Source organism: Oryctolagus cuniculus, chromosome 6 (assembly GCF_964237555.1).
Source record: "Oryctolagus cuniculus chromosome 6, mOryCun1.1, whole genome shotgun sequence".
Lineage (NCBI taxonomy): Eukaryota > Metazoa > Chordata > Mammalia > Lagomorpha > Leporidae > Oryctolagus > Oryctolagus cuniculus.
The window spans coordinates 35,560,632-35,579,584 of NC_091437.1; the positions used below are offsets into that span (position 1 = coordinate 35,560,632).

Genomic DNA, 18,953 nt, shown 5'->3' on the forward strand with positions numbered 1-18,953 from the left:
CCCAGAATAATTCCATTTAACCACTGTACTGTTCTTCTTGGAAGCCAAATATCACCATGTTAAAAGAGTGATCATAGATAAAAAAGGAATTAGCAAATCATATAGTATTCATGTAGTATGGTGGAAAGTTAAGTAAGATTATCATTAATTAAAGAACTTTCTCTTGCATACCCCTCTCTTGGGGTGGGGTGAACCATTCTGGTTGATTATCTAATGAAATCACAAACTGCTGTGGCTGCATCTTTGGGGTTGCTTGTGAACAATCAAAAGCAATGGATGATTCGTCTCTGAATGTTAAGGATCTATTCTGTATTAAGATCCATTTCTCTCTCTCTCTCTCTCTCTCTCTCTCTCTCTTTTTTACAGTAAACAACAAGAAAGAGCAAGAGCAAAGGTTAAAAGAGAAACTGCAAAGGTAATTATTTCAGGAGTACTAATGCTATCCTCTGAAGTTTTGTTTGTCTTTATAATAGCAGTTGAGCTATCTCATTAACACTAATGTTCCATGTTCACTTTTCATGCCTGAAATGAAAAAAGCAAGTTAATAAAAAAAGATTAAAAAAAAGTTTTGATTAAGTTTTCAGAGTACCAGTTTTATTTAATGATTATTTCAATTTGAGATTCATTTCTGAAGATGTAGAATGTTAACTCTGTAATCAGTTTCCCCCATATTTGGCTTTTATTTGGTTCAATTGCTGCACTCAGAATATTAACATCAATGTTTGCAGCTCCCTAATTTCAATGTATATAATTTATAGTTCTATTGTTTCTTCTTCTTTAAAATTTATTTTTTAATTTGAAAGAGTTACACAGAGAGAGAAGGAGAGACAGAGAGTGAGGTCTTCCATCCACTGGTTCACTCCCCAGTTGGCTGCAACGGCCAGAGCTGCACCAATCCAAAGCCAGAAGCCAGGAGCTTCCTCTGGGTTCTCCATACGGATGCAGTGGCCCAAGGACTTGGCCCATCCTCTAGTGCCTTCCTAGGCCATAGCAGAGAGCTGGATTGGAAGTGGAACAACCAGGACTTGAATCGTCGCCCATATGGGATGCCGGCACTGCAGGAGGCAGCTTTACCTGCTGTGGCACAGCGCAGGCCCCTCTTTTATTTCATATATTAAGTACAAGATTGAAATCATTCTAATTTACAAATTTTAATTCATATATATAATCATGGTTGATCTTTAGCACCACCTAGCTATGAAGAAATTGCTCCTTTTCTTTCCCCTGATTAACATCATTACAAGAGTCCTTCAAAAAGTTCATGGAAAAAAGGAATTAAGAGAAGTTTATTTTGATTCAAAATATTTGGAGATCAATGGGTATGAAGGTTCTTCAAAAACTCCATGGTAATATCTATTAGATGTACTAGGAAATTTTGCATGAATTTCAGTTTTTTTCTTGCACAACTAATGAATGATACTCATCTCTGTCTCTCAGATGTGTTCTCCCTCTCTCTTTCTCTCTCTCCTTTTCAAATAATTTTTTTAAAAAGAAAAGTATGAAGTAAGCATTAAAAACACCTTAAAATTTATTTGTGTTTCTGAGAGAGAGAGGGAGAGAGAGAAACTCCCATCCATTGGTTCATTCTTCAAACACCCACAACAGCCAGGACTGACCAAGGCTGAAACTGGGATCAGAAACCTCAATCCAGGTCTCCCATGTGGGAGACAGGAACCCAGTTACTTGGGTTCACCCCTGACTCCCAGGACTGAATTAGCAGGAAACTGGAGTCAGAAATTAGAGCTGGGAATTGAACCCAAGCACTCTGATGTGGCCTGGGACGTGAATATATTGTAAATTCTAGGCTCAATGCCTGTTCCCTATTTCTATTTCTTAGTGTAAGCTTGTTTTTTTTTTTTTTTTTCTTTTTCTCAACATCCTAAAGACAAACCACGACTCAGCAATATTCTCAGTTTCCCCAGGAAGGCCTATTCAGTCTCCTCACCTTTAATGTTTCACAGCTTTTATACACTGCAATGTGCAATACAACAAAAGCTTACATATGTTTTTATAAGGATATTTAACAATATTTTTAGCCCTGTTTTGTATCTTGATTATAAACAGCCTCAGAAATAGGATGGGGGCCATCAGTATGGTGCAGTAGGTTAATCATCCACCTGCAGTGCCGGCATCCCATATGGGCGTTGGTTCTAGTCCCGGCTGCTTTACTTCTGATCCAGCTCTCTGCTATGGCCTGGGAAAGCAGTGGAAGATGGCTCAAGTGCTTGGGCCCCTGCACCCATATGGGGGCCCTGGAGGAAGTTCCTGGCTCCTGGCTCCTGGCTTCAGATCAGCTCAGCTCCAGCCATTGCAGCCATTTGGGGAGTAAACTAGAGGATGGAAGACCTTTCTTTGTCTCTCCCTCTCTCTGTCTGTAACTCTACCTTTCAAATAAATAAATAAATCTTTTTTTAAAGGAATACAATAGTAAATATTTACAGATCTGCTCTCAAGACAATTTGGAGTTCATAATGAAAGCTTTATAAATACGAATTTACTGCTACATCTTACCATTTTCCTTTTTACTCTGCATTATTTATATCTCATAATAGGAAGGGTAGACAACTGCTTTAGGAAAATATTTTCTTCATTTTCCAGGAAATGTGCAGTGAATTTCGGGACCAAGTGTGGGGTGGAATGCTCATATGCACCAGGGAGAATGATCCTGTCCGTGGCCCAGATGGCAAAATGTATGGAAACATGTGTACCATGTGTGCCAGTGTGTTGTGAGTATCCCTCCCACTGAATTTCTTCATCCTAAGTCTCAGATTCTTCATACACATGTATTATCGACTATGTCATGGATTGTATGCTAGGTAGTTTTAAAAACAGATAAAGAAGACATTAAGTTACATTGAATTACATAGTGTCAGTGTGATTTTCTACTTGGTTATCATTTTATCTTCTGGTTAATTCAAGGAGAAAGTCAAACAGCACTCAGTTTAGTGCTATTGTTTTGTAACACTTAATAACCTTCATTTATAACAGAGAATAGAAGTTTCGTGATTTGAATTAGATCTTGTTGAGCTCTTTCCTGTTTTTGATTTTGTGAATATATTCAGTTGGGAAGAAAGCCAACTGGAAGGAGATGTGTGGGGTAGTATATAATGACTATTAAAGTAACTTGAGCAGGGTTAGCCTTGTGGCACAGTAGATTAAGCTGTCACTTGCCTCACTGGCATCCCCTATGAGAGCACCAGTTTAGCTCCTGGCTGCTCCACGTCTGATCCAGTTCCCTGCTAGTGCACTTGGGAAGAGAGCGGAAGATGTCCCAAGTACTTGGGTCTCTGTCATGCATATGGGAGACCTGGAGGAAGTTCCTGGATCCTGCTTTGGGACTGGTCACAACATGGCTATTGCAACCATTTGGGAAGTAAACCTGTGTATGGAAAATCTCTCCCCTAACCCCATGCTCTATCTTTCAAGTGAATCTTGGGGCCAGCACTATGGCTCAGTGGGTTAACTCCCTGGCCTGAAGCACTGGCATCGCATGTGGGCGCCTGTTTGAGACCCGGCTGCTCCACTTCCTGTCCAGCTCTCTGTTGTGGCCCAGGAGAGCAGTGGAGGATGGCCCAAGTCCTTGGGCCCCCACACCCACATGGGAGACCTGGAGGAGGTTTCTGGCTCCTGGCTTCGGATCGGCACAGCTCCGGCTGTTACGGCCATCTGGGGAGTGAACCATCAGATGGAAGACACCTCTCTCTCTCTCTCTCTCTCTCTCTCTCTCTGCCTCTCCTCTCTCTGTGTAACTCTGACTTTCAAATAAACAAATAAATAAATCTTTTAAAAAAAAGAAATCTTAAAAAAATAACTTGGAATAGAGAAATAGAAGTGGTATAGAGAGGATTATATTTATTCTTTCAGGTATATTACTACAGAAAGTAGGAGACATACATACTTTGATAAGTGGTTTAGTGTAAGGTAAAACCTTACGAGGCAGACTCCACTGTAATAGATTTATTAAGTATACTAAGTCATATAGTTGTTAAGCCAGATCAGGGCCTTCTAGGCCTTTAATTTGAAATGTACTTGGTTAAATTGTAGACAGAACTCAGTCATGTGGGACAGTATAAAAATTGATTTTTCACTTCCTCCAATTCTTAGTTTCCTAATCCTATCTTGAGCTTCACCTTAAAATAAGTGTTAAGAAAAATATTTACATAATGTCTGTATAAAGAATTGAAATTATTAATTATCTCAGGTCTTAGTCCAACCTTAAGTATATACACATAGTTCCTTAAAAGGAGAGATTGACAGAGCAGGAGAGCAGAATCAACAGTGGCCTGAGATCCAAGAAATCATATTTCTCCCTCACCTTTTCTGTGCTAGATACAGGAAGTGCTGAGGATTTTCTAGCACTGATACGCTACAAATCAGTAGAAAATGGCAACCATACAAGGATATTAGGCTTGGCATTAACCTAAAGAAATTCGCTGTTTTATCTTACTGGACTTGAATCACTATTGCATCCAAAACTCAAATTTCAACTTGAACTTTATCTCCATTAAAATAGCATTAAACATTTTTATTTTATGGTGACATGTTGTTTGCATGAGGCTGGGCCTGTTGTCTGATTTGTCATCATCTCTTGCTTTCATCATTGATATGGTAGTTCTTTGGATAGGAAAAAAGTTTCACAATTAAAGGAAATCAAGATAATTGTGGTTTCTTTTAGTTAATTTATTGAAGTAACTGACTTAGGAAAATAAGATCATCCAAGGGCTTTGCACTGATAAAAATGCATGCTTATTTTAATATTTTTTTAGAGGGGAGAATGTAAACTACTGAATTGATCTCCGTTACTGGCCAAAGCAATAGCCCCTCTTGGGCTGGATGAATTTATACTGGACACTGAATCTGACCTCTTCTGTAGAATATCTGCATTCCTTTTAAAAAATGTATTTGGAGGCTGGCGCCACGGCTCACTAGGCTAATCCTCTGCCTTACAGCGCCGGCACACCGGGTTCTAGTCCCGGTCGGGGCACCGGATTCTGTCCTGGTTGCCCCTCTTCCAGGCCAGCTCTCTGCTGTGGCCAGGGAAGTGCAGTGGAGGATGGCCCAAGTGCTTGGGCCCTGCACCCCATGGGAGACCAGGGTAAGTACCTGGCTCCTGCCTTCAGATCAGCGTGGTGCGCTGGCCGCAGCGCACTGGCCGTGGCGGCCATTGGAGGGTGAACCAACGGCAAAGGAAGACCTTTCTGTCTGTCTCTCTCTCTCACTGTCCACTCTGCCTGTCAAAAAAAAAAAAAAAAAAAAAGAAAGAAAGAAAAGAAAAAGAAAAAGAAAAAAATGTATTTTGAAAAAACATGGGGAATTTCTATTTAGCTTCTATCTTACGTTTCTGTTGCAGCAAACTGGAAGAAGAAGAGAAGAAAAATAGTAACAAAGAAGAAAAGGAAAAAGTCAACATTGATAAAGTTAAGAGAGCAGCTGTGCAGGTAATTGTCTCAGATCACCAGAACCACATAAATAGTCAGCGAGCATTCTCCCTACGTAATACTCCTGCTTCCTTCTAATCCAAGTCATCTTAGTGACTTTGCACACAGAGAAAGTGTATTGAGTTGTCTTGTGTAGAGAACACCATTGCCTTATTCACTTCATGCAATTCTAGAGAGAAGAATTCTTCAGAGAATAGAAAAATCCCCCTTTCCCTATTGGCCACATGAATTATATTACTCAGGACGGAGATGTATACAGATCGTCATCTTGCTGTCTAAATACAAATTGGTAGACGCTCATGTTCAGCTTCTCTCAAATTCCTTTTTGAATAATGGTGTCTTAACTTTAAAAAAAATCTAGGGTTTTGTCCCAATTAATTCTCTGTGATGTTAGGGAAAATACTTAAGTATATCTCTGAGCCTTGGGTTTGCTTTCTGTAAAATCACGTGTGGTGATGATAATGGTGATGACTGTGATGGTGACGATTGTTAATTTTTTAGCTGTAGCTACATTCCTCATGATATAAACATTTTCTGGCTTATCTTTACAGTAGCTATCCAAGGTACATATCATTATCTGTATTTTATTGAAGTGGACTTGGAGCTCAGAAAAGAAGTTACAAAATATATATAATTAGTAATATATAATTATATAGTATGGGATATAGATTAATATAAGTATTATAGTATAATATTATAAGTATTATATATTATTTACTACAGATAATTATAATTATATATCATTAGTTACTTAAGAGCTAATTATTAACTACAACTTCTGGCTTTAAGATCCATGATGCACATTAAATTGTATACCCTTCTGCCTTTTTGTAATATTCTTGCAGGCTGTGTCTTAGGCCTTCATTACTCCTTTCCTTTATCCTTTGCCAGTTTGGATGATGTCATTTCCAACTGCTCTTTCTGCCTTTACCTTTGCTGCCTACAATGTACTCTCAAGTCAAAAGAATTATTTTAAAATAAAATGCAAGTCATGTCACCCAGTGGCTTCCCATCTCTCTCAGTTAGAACCTAAGTCCTTCTGTTGGCTTGCAGTATCATACATGGGCTGGCCTCTGTCATTTTCTTTATTCTACACATTGTTCTCCTTATAATAGTTATACTGACTGCCACCTTGTTGCTTCTTGGGTATGCCAAGAATTGATCCTATGACTTTACATCTTGTGGACTCAATAACATTGTGGTTAAAAATTGGACTGTTAACTCAAACCATCAAGGTTCAACCCTTGCTCCATTGCCCTACCAGTAGGGTCTGGTAGTAAACATCTTTGTGTCTTAATTTCTTCTGTTATAAAATAATATTATAACTATATGTATTATTTTTATCAAGTCTCAAGAAATTTACCTATGGGTAATAGCAAAGTGCTTCACATATCTTGAATATTCAATATGTAGTATTATATTTGTTATTGCTAATATTGTTTATCTAATCTAATAATTTAATATATTTATCATATCTAATAATTAACTTCATCTAGTGGGATGCACCACATTGACTAGTTCACCAGTTCTCCCACATGCAATGACATTTACCTTCTCTGTGACTTTAGGCATAGTCAGGGTGTCCCTTTCTTCTATATACCACAAATCTGGCCACTTTTCATGGTTCAGAATCAGTGTTCGTTGATCCCTAAAGAATTTCCTCCTTTGTACACTATACTTTACAACTACATCATTTATTATGCCAGCAATTTTATTTTTAAATTCACCTATTTTTTTTTTAAATAAAGAAATGGTAGTCTCCACATCACAGTTCCTTAACTTAATTACATCTGCAAAACCGATTTTGCCATATAAAATAACATATTCACAAGTCCCAAGTATTAGGACTTGAGAATATTTGGGGATGGCGTGGTATTATTCTGCCTAGCACAAATTCCTTTTCCAATTTAAGGCACATAAATTATTCTGTTTCTTTCACAGTGCCTCCATCAGAATATTATTGAAAGGTTTTCCAGTGAATTGTGCAACAGCAACCTTATGTTGCAAATAATGTGTGAGACCTAGGTCTCTAAAGCATCCTGGCAAGTTCCAATCACCTGCACCACCTTTTCTAAGCAATTATTATAATTAGGGCCATTATGTCATCTTTGCCAAAGGGGCAGTGTTAAAGGTTCCCAGTGTTCAGTTACCCGATTCTCATATCCTCCGTCATTTGGCAGGAGCTGTGCAGTGAATACCGCAACTATATGAGAAATGGACGGCTGCCCTGCACCAGAGAGAATGACCCTATTGAGGGCCTGGATGGGAAAATCCACGGCAATCCCTGCTCCATGTGTGAGGCCTTCTTGTAAGTAGAGCTGCAGCCACTGCTGCTGCTGGCGGTAGGAAATGAGCCTCAAGGAGGCAATCAGGAGAACCTTTAAGATTTTATTCATGATACAGATGATGAAGGCTGTCTTTGCATTAACTTCAGGGATTTAGTGTTATAAAGCCATATACTTGGTACCGTTTTTAATAGTGCTTCAGTGTTTTGAAATATACTTGAATCACCATGAAAGGAAGTCCGTGTGCTAAGGGTAAATTATCCCAGAGTTAATGACATGGATGGATTAGGACATCTGTTCTCTGCATACATAGATCACTGTCATGAATAACCCAAAGATATAGTCATTGGATATGAATGAATAAACTTAACCTTTGTTACCATCTAACAAATATTTTCATTGCTTTCTGGGGAGAAGACACCATCTTTATTTTCCAAAAAAAATTAGTGAAAATTTTATTTACTGGTTTATTGTTGCATGCATATCTTATTTAAAAAATTAGAAATAAAAATGATATGGTAGGATATGCATTTACCTGTCTTCCCCCAAGCTAATTGGCACAGGCATAGAAGTTATGGGCCATTTCTATCTAAAGAGATTTATCCTTTCAAATAATATGTATTGATTGCTAGAAATGAATCTTCCCTATCTGCTATTTCCTGTATAGCCAGCAAGAAGCCAAAGAAAAAGAAGCCAAAGCCAGAGCAAAAGCTAAAAGAGAAGTCAGCAAGGTAGGTGTCCATGGGTGTTCATCTCACAGTGAAATGATGAGCTTTGCAGCATCACCATGGAAATAACTTGGGAATTACTGAAGGGCCTAGCTTGAGGGGGCTCAGGGTTCATTTTGCCCAGTGGTTGAGAAGCTTTTTTCGTAAAGAGCCAGGTAGAAGATAATTCAGGTTTTATGGCCATATAGTTCCTGTCACCACTACTCAGATATTTTACTGAGGCTCTGTTACAACAGTTGGTGGTACAGGACCTCCAAAGTATTCATGGGAAATTTGCATTGCAGAAAATCATATATGGATTTCAAATTTTTTGCACCAAAATAAATGTATCTTTTAATTCCATTTTTCCATGAACATCTTTAAGTACCCTTCTACACAAATCATGGCCAGGACTGTGTTCTCATACTGTTTTATTTACCAGAACTGGTCATTGGCAAAATTTTGTTCATATGCCACAGTTTTCATACACTTGATTTATTCCATTCCCATATTTTAAAGTGAAAATTTAAGATGTCAAGAGGAGGTAGGTATTTGGCAAAGTGGTTAAGATGTAGCTTGGAATGCTCACATACCATATTGGAGAGTCTGAATTGAGTCCTGGCTCTGCTTCCAGCTCTAGCTTCCTGCTAATGCACATGCTGAGAGGCAGTAGGTAACGGCTTAAGTACCCTGGTTTCTGCCACTCATATGGAAGTCCAGGATTGAGTTTATAGCCCTTGCTTTTTGCCTGGCCTACATCTGGTCTTTTCAGTGTTTAGAGAATAAATCTGGATTGAAGATCTCTCTCTCTGTCTGCCTCTCAAAACCATAAAAAATAACTAATAATTAAAAAAATAAATTACACAGAGAAGGAAGAACTTACTTAAAATTAATAGGGATATTAGTATTAGTACCATATATTCATATTATAAAGTTCATACAGTATAAATAATAAGATTTATACCTAGATTTTCTGACACCAAATCCAGCATTCTTGGTTTTTTCTTAACTTTTATTTAATGAATATAAACTTCCAAAGTACAGCTTATGGATTACAATGGCTTCCCCCCCATAACGTCCCTCCCACCCGCAACCCTCTCCTTACCCACTCCCTCTCCCCTTTCATTCACATCAAATTTCATTTTTGATTCTCTTTATATACAGAAGATCAGTTTAGCATACATTAAGTAAAGATCTCAACAGTTTGCTCCCACACAGAAACATAAAGTGAAAAATACTGTTTGAGTACTAGTTATAGCATTAAATCTCAATGTACAGCACACTAAGGACAGAGATCCTACATGAGGAGTAAGTGCACAGTGACTCCTGTTGTTGACTTAACAAATTGACACTCTTGTTTATGGCATCAGTAATCACCCTAGGCTCTTGTCATGAGCTGCCAAGGCTATGGAAGCCCCCTGAGTTCACCGACTCTGATCATATTTAGACAAGGCCGTGGTCAAAGTGGAAGTTCTCCCCTCCCTTCAGAGAAAGGTACCTCCTTCTTCGTTCTTTCCACTGGGATCTCACTCGTGGAGATCTTTCATTTAGGTTTTTTTTTTTTTTTCCCCCAGAGTGTCTTGGTTTTCCATGCCTGAAATACTCTCATGGGCTTTTGAGCCGGATCCACATGCCTTAAGGGCTGATTCTGAGGCCAGAGTGCTATTTAGGACATCTGCCATTCTATGATTCTGCTGTGTATCTCGCTTCCCATGTTGGATCGTTCTCTCCCTTTTTTATTACATTGGTTATATTTGCAGACACTAGTCTTGTTTATGTGATCCCTTTGACTCTTAGTCCTATCATTATGATCAATTGTGAACAGAAATTGATCACTGGGACTAGTGAGATGGCATTGGTCCATGCCACTTTGATGGGCAAATCCAGCATTCTTTTAACATACTATGTGTATTTGTTTATCCTAAGTGGTCAAACTAGTTGTAGGTTCCTTGTTTTTATATTTGATTATTTTCAGGTGTCAGACTAGGGGAGAAAAACTAAAAATAAAAATTAGTGTTCTCAAATGATATTTTCTTGAGTTCAGAAAGACCTATTCTAGGTAGATTGTTATTGGTATAGTTATTTTCCTGCCCCAATCAAAGACTAATGATGATCTCTAAAGAAATATTTCACTTGAAATCTCATCTGATTAGCTTATTTATAATCATGTTGTACAGAATTACAAATATGAATTAAAAATAATACCAGTCGCTGGCGCCACGGCTCACTAGGCTAATCCTCCGCCTTGCGGCGCCAGCACACCGGGTTCTAGTCCCGGTTGGGCGCCAGATTCTGTCCCGGTTGGGGCGCCAGATTCTGTCCCGGTTGCCCCTCTTCCAGGCCAGCTCCCTGCTGTGGTCCAGGAATGCAGTGGAGGATGGCCCAAATACTTGGGTCCTGCACCCCATGGGAGACCAGGGTAAGTACCTGGCTCCTGCCTTCAGATCAGCGTGGTGCGCCGGCCGCAGCGCGCCGGCCACAGCGGCCATTGGAGGGTGAACCAACAGCAAAGGAAGACCTTTCTCTCTGTCTCTCTCTTTCTCACTGTCCACTCTGCCTGTCAAAATTATAATAATAATAATAATAATAATAATACCAGTGGTTTATATGGAAAACATACAGGAAAATCTACAGGAATACATCCTTTGGTATGAGACTATTTCCAATTTCATATTAGCTGCTACAGATAAACTCTTCTTTTATATAATTTTTGGAATTTGGCAAATTAGTGAATCTGACAGTGAATCTTGATATATAGACAGAAGACAAAATTCGTTTTGTCATCCTCACTAAATTTTAACTTGAACAAAAGGATTGATGAAAAAACACAAAAGCAATTCTAATTTCCACCAGTAATTAAATCCATGATCTTCAGTGATTTGATTGTTCTCTCTCAATTCTTCAGTTAATTCCAGAGGTAACTGTAACACATTTGTGTATATTACCATATTCTCATGTTATTCTCAAAACAATCAGGGACATATGTTGAATACTTAATGCCTGTTGCTATTACTATTCAAAATATGTTGCATACATACTATTATTTCCTTATTTCCTTTTATTGCTAAGGTAACTGAAATACAGAAAGGCAATATTCCTCACTTGGTGGCAGAATTAGAATTCTTTTTTTTCACTTTTATTTAATAAATATAAATTTCCAAAGTACAGCTTATGGATTACGATGCCTTTCCCCCCATAACTTCCCTCCCACCCGCAACCCTCCCATCTCCCGCTCCCTCTCCCATTCCATTCACATCAAGATTCATTTTCAATTCTCTTTGTATACAGAAGATCAATTTAGTATATATTAAGTAATGATTTCAACAGTTTGCACCCACACAGAAACATAAAGTGAAAATACTGTTTGAGTACTAGTTACAGCATTAATTCACTTTGAACAACACATTAAGGACAGAGATCCTACATGAGGAGTAAGTGCACAGTGATTCTTGTTGTTGACTTAACAAATTGACACTCTTGTTTATGGCGTCAGTAATCTCCCTAGGCTCTTGTCATGAGTTGCCAAGGCTATGGAGGCCTTTTGAGTTCACTGACTCTGATCATATTTAGACAAGGTCATAGTCAAAGTGGAAGTTCTCCCCTCCCTTCAGAGAAAGGTACCTCCTTTTTTGATGACCCATTCTTTCTACTGGGATCTCACTCGCAGAGATCTTTCATAGTGCTGTTTAGGACATCTGCCATTCTGAGTCTCCTGTGTATCCCACTTCCCATGTTGGATTATTCTCTCTCTTTTTTTTTATTCTATCGGTTAGTATTTTCAGACTAGTCTTGTTTATGTGATCCCTTTGACTCTTAGACCTATCATTATGATCAATTGTGAACTGAAATTGATCACTTGGACTAGTGAGATGGCATTGGTACATGCCACCTTGATGGGATTGAATTGGAATCCCCAGGCACATTTCTAACTCTACCATTTGGGGCAAGTCAGCTTGAGCTTGTTCCAAATTGTATATCTTCTCCCTCTCTTATTCCCACTCTTATATTTAACAGAGATCACTTTTCAGTTAAATAAACACCTAAGAATAATTGTTTGTTAATTACAGAGTTCAACCAATAGTATTAAGTAGAACAAAAGAACATACTAAAAGGGATAAAGTATTAAGTTGTACATCAACAATCAGGACAAGGGCTGATCAAGTCATTGTTTCTCATAGTGTCCATTTCACTTCAACAGGTTTCCTTTTTGGTGCTTGGTTAGTTGTCACCGATCAGGGAGAACGTATTATATTTGTCCCTTTGGGACTGGCTTATTTCACTCAGCATAATGTTTTCCAGATTCCTCCATTTTGTTGCAAATGACCGGATTTCATTGTTTTTTTTTTTTTTACTGCTGTATAGTATTCTATAGAGTACATGTCCCATAACTTCTTTATCCAGTCTACTGTTGATGGGCATTTAGGTTGATTCCAGGTCTTAGCTATTGTGAATTGAGCTGCAATAAGCATTAAGGTGTAGACAGCTTCTTTGTTTGCCAATTTAATTTCCTTTGGGTAAAGGTAACTGAAATACAGAAAGGCAATATTCCTCACTTGGTGGCAGAATTAGAATTCTAACAGTATGCTGTGCTTGCAAACATGCTACTGCTAGTCAGACCATACCTGGGCCATTATGCTGAATTCTTTAGAAAAGGAAGAATCTGCAATGAGAAGTAGTATTGAAGTCATGTTATAAACAAAATAACTGAAGTGGTAGCAGTGGTTGGCTTTTGTGACAGAATATATAGAAATATGAGAGAAAGATAAGAAAACTTTCTCCAAATATCAGAATGAATCTCATATGAAAGAAGAAAAAACTTCTAAGAGAAGTAAAACACCTCCCTTTGTTTGTTAGTGAAAGAATATATTTTCCTGTTCCCATTTTCAGTGACAACTTAGAAAAATAAATGTCTGGAGGATAGATCCTATAGGATTTAGGAGAGTTCTTTTCCAAGATTCCTCGAAAGTGGCATCATGGCTAATTTATGGGAACTGCCTAGTAGAAACTTTTGTCGGGAAGGTAATGTAGTTGTGGTCACTGTAGATATTCCAATAGAGATTGAATGATTTCTTGGCAGGTATGATATGAAGGGGATTAAGGGATAGAATGAATAGTTGGCACAGATAGACTTTGATGTTATAAAAAAAACCTGAAGTTGTTTGAATCTATATAATATGAAGTGTTTTTATTGCATTATAATATAATAAGCAATAAAACTCTAAGCTAGAACTGTGATCGGTCCTCAGAAGACCTAGTTTATTAACACACTTTGGTGTGTAGGTTCAGTCTTGATTTGGAGACAAACTATCAAGAAAAAAAAATCCTTTTTATTTCCTATGTTCTTAGTAGGTATTGAACAGGACAATTGCCCAAAATTAACCTTCAGGTCATTTTTTAAATCAGGAACATTTGATTGAAATATAAAAATAACAACTTCCAAAAAAATACCCAAGCTCTTATCACTTTTCCTCCTTTTAGGATGCATGCAATGAATTTCGAAGCCTTTTGCAAAATGGGAAACTTTTCTGCACACGAGAAAATGATCCTGTGCGTGGCCCGGATGGCAAGACCCATGGCAACAAGTGTGCCATGTGTAAGGCAGTCTTGTGAGTGCCCAAACAGCTCCTGCTGCGGGTTGGCAGAGATGGGAGGCAAATAGATGGGAGATGATATGTACCACGTTGGTTTTTTCCTTGTGTATATAAGAAACAAATGATTATCTGTATAGCATTTTGAAGTGAATGTTTCCTTACAAACGTTAGGACTCAACAGTTTTAGAAATAGACAATGTATTACTAGGTTATTACACTCTGTCTTAGCCTAGGAGTAGAGTTTACCAGTAAGTCACAGCATCTTTCTTGATAATATTTTACGACATTTGCTGTCAAGTGGATTCCTTCTCTGGATTGTTTTGAAATTCTCATTGGGAAGAAAGCATGTACTTTCACTCTCTATATAACTCTTCTACTGACATTTTGGAAAATATCACTTTTTTAGAAATGAAAAGTAGCATATAACACAGTTTGGGACTACACCTAAAATATTTAAGTCACTCAGCAGTGATTTGCTGAATATCTACAATATATAATAATTATACAGAGAGGAGTATTATATACTGTTCTCAGAAACTGTATAGTCTGCCAGTGTTAGCTATGGACATAAGCTAATAAAACACAAAGGAGAAAATGTTAAATGAAAAATAATGCTGTAATATATTATTGATACTTTAGGAAAGAGAGAGCTAATAGAAAGTTTTATATGGGGAATAAAACTGGACCTTGTAATTTGGATCAGATACAGGCATGAAAAGAAGCAATGAGAGAAGAAAAAGGCAGCATAGGTGAATACATTAATTAAGAGACTATATTATGTACAGTAAAGAGAAAGCCATTGAGGTTGGTTAGAACTTTACCAGCTTTGAATGCCAGACCACACATTTCTGTGTGTTGTAGGAAGCTGCTAAAGTTTTTCAGCTAGGAGCGTAAGTGTCACAAAGAGGTCCCTTTAGGAATATCTGTATATTAGCAGTGAAAAAGGAGCAAAAATAAGAAAAAGACTAAAACTCAGGATGATGTGTGTCCGTAGGGCAGGGGTAGGCAGTTGTTTTGCATTAATCTAGTGAGAGGTAACTAGAGCAAAGGGAGTAGGATAGAAAGTCAGTAGATGAATGTAGGAGACATTGTGATGGGGAAATCAATGATATGTGGCAGCAGCTATGCTAGCTGAAGGGGAGGGGGTGACTAGAGGTGCTTCCAACGATTTATTTTTTGAGAAGGCAGAAATCTAGGAGGAAGAACACATTTGGTAGAGAAAATAGTTATTTTGGGAGCTCTTGGATGTCAAGTATGCTCCTATGAGTAATTATAGCCAGGAATCCCTAGTGAGCATTTATAAAATGCTAATGAATTGCTTACTTTGTCTTGTTTATTAGTTATGTATATGTTGGTTATCTGAGAGCATTTCCAGACAAAGGACTCCACATAACTTTCTTTTAATTTTCAGAGAAGAGGACCTGCAATACATAGATGTTAAGTAGATGCTAGTGAAATCTGCACACATTTAATACGGTTATATGATAAGAAACTCCCAGATGTGCACTCCGCTCTCTTTAAGTTATTATTCCCTATCTCTCACTTTCTCATTTCCAGCCAGAAAGAAGATGAAGAAAGAAAGAAGAAAGAAGAGGACAGTCAGAGAAATTCTGCAGGACATGATTCCAGTGGTGGTGGAGGAGGGAAAGATGAGGTGAGAACCCCTGGTTTCCATAGCCTACGGTAAGGGTGAATGCGGTTTATGCTGTCGGAAAGCATCCCTATAAGAACAGAAGAGTTTTCCTTAAGCGTATACAGGGTAAAATCCAAGCAATTATTAGCTTCTCCGAAGCACATTCTGATTTCTTTACACCTGGATAATTAGCAATATGATGACCTTATCCCAGTCTCCTGACCCCTGTTTTAGTACTCTAGCTCTCAGGTCAGTAATCATTCTCATCATCATCATATAGTCTTCATTTTCTTTCATTATTCTTTATTGTGTTGCATGAAGCCACTCTTTTGAGGTTTCTTTTCCACTGATCCAAAACAGCACAGTATGGTGAGAGAGCAGAGACTTTGTAGTCAGATAATTTGGAAAATAGCCCTGCTAAAGTAGTAGTACTTGAATTGTGAAGCATAGAGTAGATTACATCTCATAGAACTCCAGTTTATGTTAATTAGCAATTAGCAGTGCTCTTAGAGGGATAAAGTGAGAAAAAAAAACACAAATATTTTTAGTGCATTTCCTCAGACGTTTTAAAGTGTTATCTTTGCAATATTGCAGGTAAGATCACTCCTTAGGCTTTGAACACAGTATCACAAGATTCTAGCCATCTATTGATCATCTTGCAGCCTTGGAATTATCAAGACCATATGGGTTGCCAGATACGACACAAGCCTAATATTTACCTTTGATAAATTCTAATGTTTTTTGTTTTTTCTATCTTTTCTTTGGTTCTGCGTAAAGAATGAACCTGTTAAGACTTGTTGTCTGTCTTTTCATCATTTTGTCAAGCCTATCTTCCCTGGCATTTTGCATGACTTTGTGCTTTTCCCCAGCACTCTCCTCTTCCCTCCATATGCACACTAGACGCAGCACATTCCTTTTTTCTATAAAAGGCCAGATAGTAAATACTTGAGGTACTGTGGATCACATAGTATCTCTTACAACTCTTCAGGTCTGCCATTGTTGTGGGAAAGAAGCTATAAATTACATCTAAATAAATGAATGAAGATGGGCCAGCGCCGCCGCTCACAAGGCTAATCCTCCGCCTGTGGCGCCGGCACACCGGGTTCTAGTCCCGGTCGGGGCTCCAGATTCTGTCCCGGTTGCCCCCCTTCCAGGCCAGCTCTCTGCTGTGGCCAGGGAGTGCAGTGGAGGATGGCCCAAGTGCTTAGGCCCTGCACCCCATGGGAGACCAGGAGAAGCACCTGGCTCCTGGCTTCAGATCAGCGCAGCGCGCTGGCCGCGGCGGCCATTGGAGGGTGAACCAACGGCAAAGGAAGACCTTTCTCTCTGTCTCTCTCTCTCACTGTCCACTCTGCCTGTCAAAAAATAAAAAATAAATAAATAAATAAAAATTAAAAAAAATGAATGAAGATGTACTTTGGTAAAACCTTCATAAAAGAACAGACATCAAGAGGGATTTGGCATGTGGGCTGTGGTTTAATCTATGCTGTTAAATACCAGCTTTATGATTTCCCTGTGCAGAGTCTTAACAGCAACATTAGAAGCTATGACAACTGACTCCTTACAAATATAATATAGATAATTCTATCCCCTCTTTGTCTGCAGGAAGCAATCCTTGATACTAAAGTTCTTTTTTTTTTTTAAAGATTTTGTATTTATTTATTTGAGAGGTAGAGCCACAGACAATGAGAGGGGGAGACGGAGAGAGGTCCTCCCTCCGTTGGTTCACTCCCCAGATGGCCGCAATAGCCAGAGCTGTGCTGATCTGAAGCCAGGAGCCAGGTGCTTCTTCCTGGTCTCCCATGCGGGTATAGGTACCCAAGGACTTGGGCCATCTTCCACTGCTTTCCTAGGCCATAGCAGAGAGCTGGATTGGAACAGGAGCAGCCAGGAGTAGAACTGGCGCCCATATGGGATGCCAGCGCCACAGGTGGAGGATTAACCTACTACGCCACAGCGCCGGCCCCGATAACTGAAATTCTTATAAAGGGAGATAACCAAGATCTTTTCTTACTCAGATTTTTTAACAAATTTAATAACAATACAATAGTCAGTATAATATGGGGGACCTATTTTTTTCTCCCTTTTCAGGATCCTTGTGCTGAGTATCGAGAAAACATGAAAAACGGAAAACTCAGTTGTACTCGAGAGAGTGATCCTGTGCGTGATGCTGATGGCAAATCATACAACAATAAGTGTACCATGTGCAAAGAAAAACTGTGAGTCCTTCTGTCAACATGCATGCGTAAAATGCAGTCACGTATTGTTCCTGAATTAGTGGCTATTTTTCATTTACTATGTCTCCCTCCATGAAAATTATTTGTTGGTTACTTCCTAAATATCTCTTCTTATTGCATCCCCTATGGAACAATGAACCACCCAGCAAAGGTAGCTCATCAAGTGGCTGATTCCTGCTCTATTTTCTATCATAATCCTATGACATCTAAGTTCTGTTGTAATAGGTAATTGTTTTTAGAACATATCCTGTCCACATCCTAGACGAGTTTGTGTTGGCAGTTTTTGAATGGTTGACTGGCACAGTTTGAGGGCTGGTTTATGAGAACTGGATTGGAGAGCTTTATGACCCAGATCTCAGCTGAGATTCTCAATTTGTGTTGTTGGAGCAAGTGTAACGTAAGTGTTGTTAGTCCTATGTGTAAATTCAGGTCATTCTAGGTCACCTCAAAGAGTATGTTTAGTTCTGAAACCTATCATAATGGTCTTTAGTATTTAGTATTGCTTTTTAGTATTTAGATATATACTTAATAAACTTGTAATGTTTCTTCTCAAAACATTCTTCACCTTTCTCCCCCCAGAACAAAAACCAAACAAACAAAAAGCACAATTTGAGGGCAGTAGAGCTCAAGAAAAAAAATTTAATCCAAATGCTACATTTTACCTAATGTGAAAAACTGAAGCTGCATTATTCATGTTGAGTAAGCCTCAGGCTAAAACTGGAATCCAGTTCTTCTGAATACCTACAGGAGATGCAGAGATTTCCTGTGAAAGAGAAGGTTCAGGATACATAAGCCCTCAGGCCCCTTCCAATGCTGAGTATGTGTGAAGACAATAACCAGTGATTTTTTTTTTCCTCATCTAGGCAAAGGGAAGCAGAGGAAAAAAATAAGGATTCTAACTTCAGATCAAATGGGACCGGGTCAGGATCAGGAAAGGTGAGCCATTAAGTGGGTTTTGACAAGAAAGGTCTTTCTGAAGGGGAACTCATGGCCTTCAAAATTATGGAAATGCAGTGTCAATATGGTCAACCAGGATCTTGCCTTTAGCAGGCCAAAGGCCAT

General features: G+C 38.6%; 1 protein-coding gene across 1 annotated transcript in view; it reads left to right on the forward strand.

Moving 5' to 3' along the window:
* Positions 1 to 18,953, forward strand: part of SPINK5 (serine peptidase inhibitor Kazal type 5) — a 78,806-nt gene that overhangs the window by 41,274 nt on the left and 18,579 nt on the right. Inside the window, exons 16-24 of the mRNA XM_008255208.4 lie at positions 367 to 415; positions 2,599 to 2,726; positions 5,351 to 5,438; positions 7,619 to 7,746; positions 8,391 to 8,454; positions 13,909 to 14,036; positions 15,579 to 15,675; positions 17,746 to 17,873; positions 18,755 to 18,827. Coding sequence (XP_008253430.2) covers positions 367 to 415; positions 2,599 to 2,726; positions 5,351 to 5,438; positions 7,619 to 7,746; positions 8,391 to 8,454; positions 13,909 to 14,036; positions 15,579 to 15,675; positions 17,746 to 17,873; positions 18,755 to 18,827 — 883 coding nt within the window. The remainder of the gene's footprint in view (positions 1 to 366; positions 416 to 2,598; positions 2,727 to 5,350; positions 5,439 to 7,618; positions 7,747 to 8,390; positions 8,455 to 13,908; positions 14,037 to 15,578; positions 15,676 to 17,745; positions 17,874 to 18,754; positions 18,828 to 18,953) is intronic.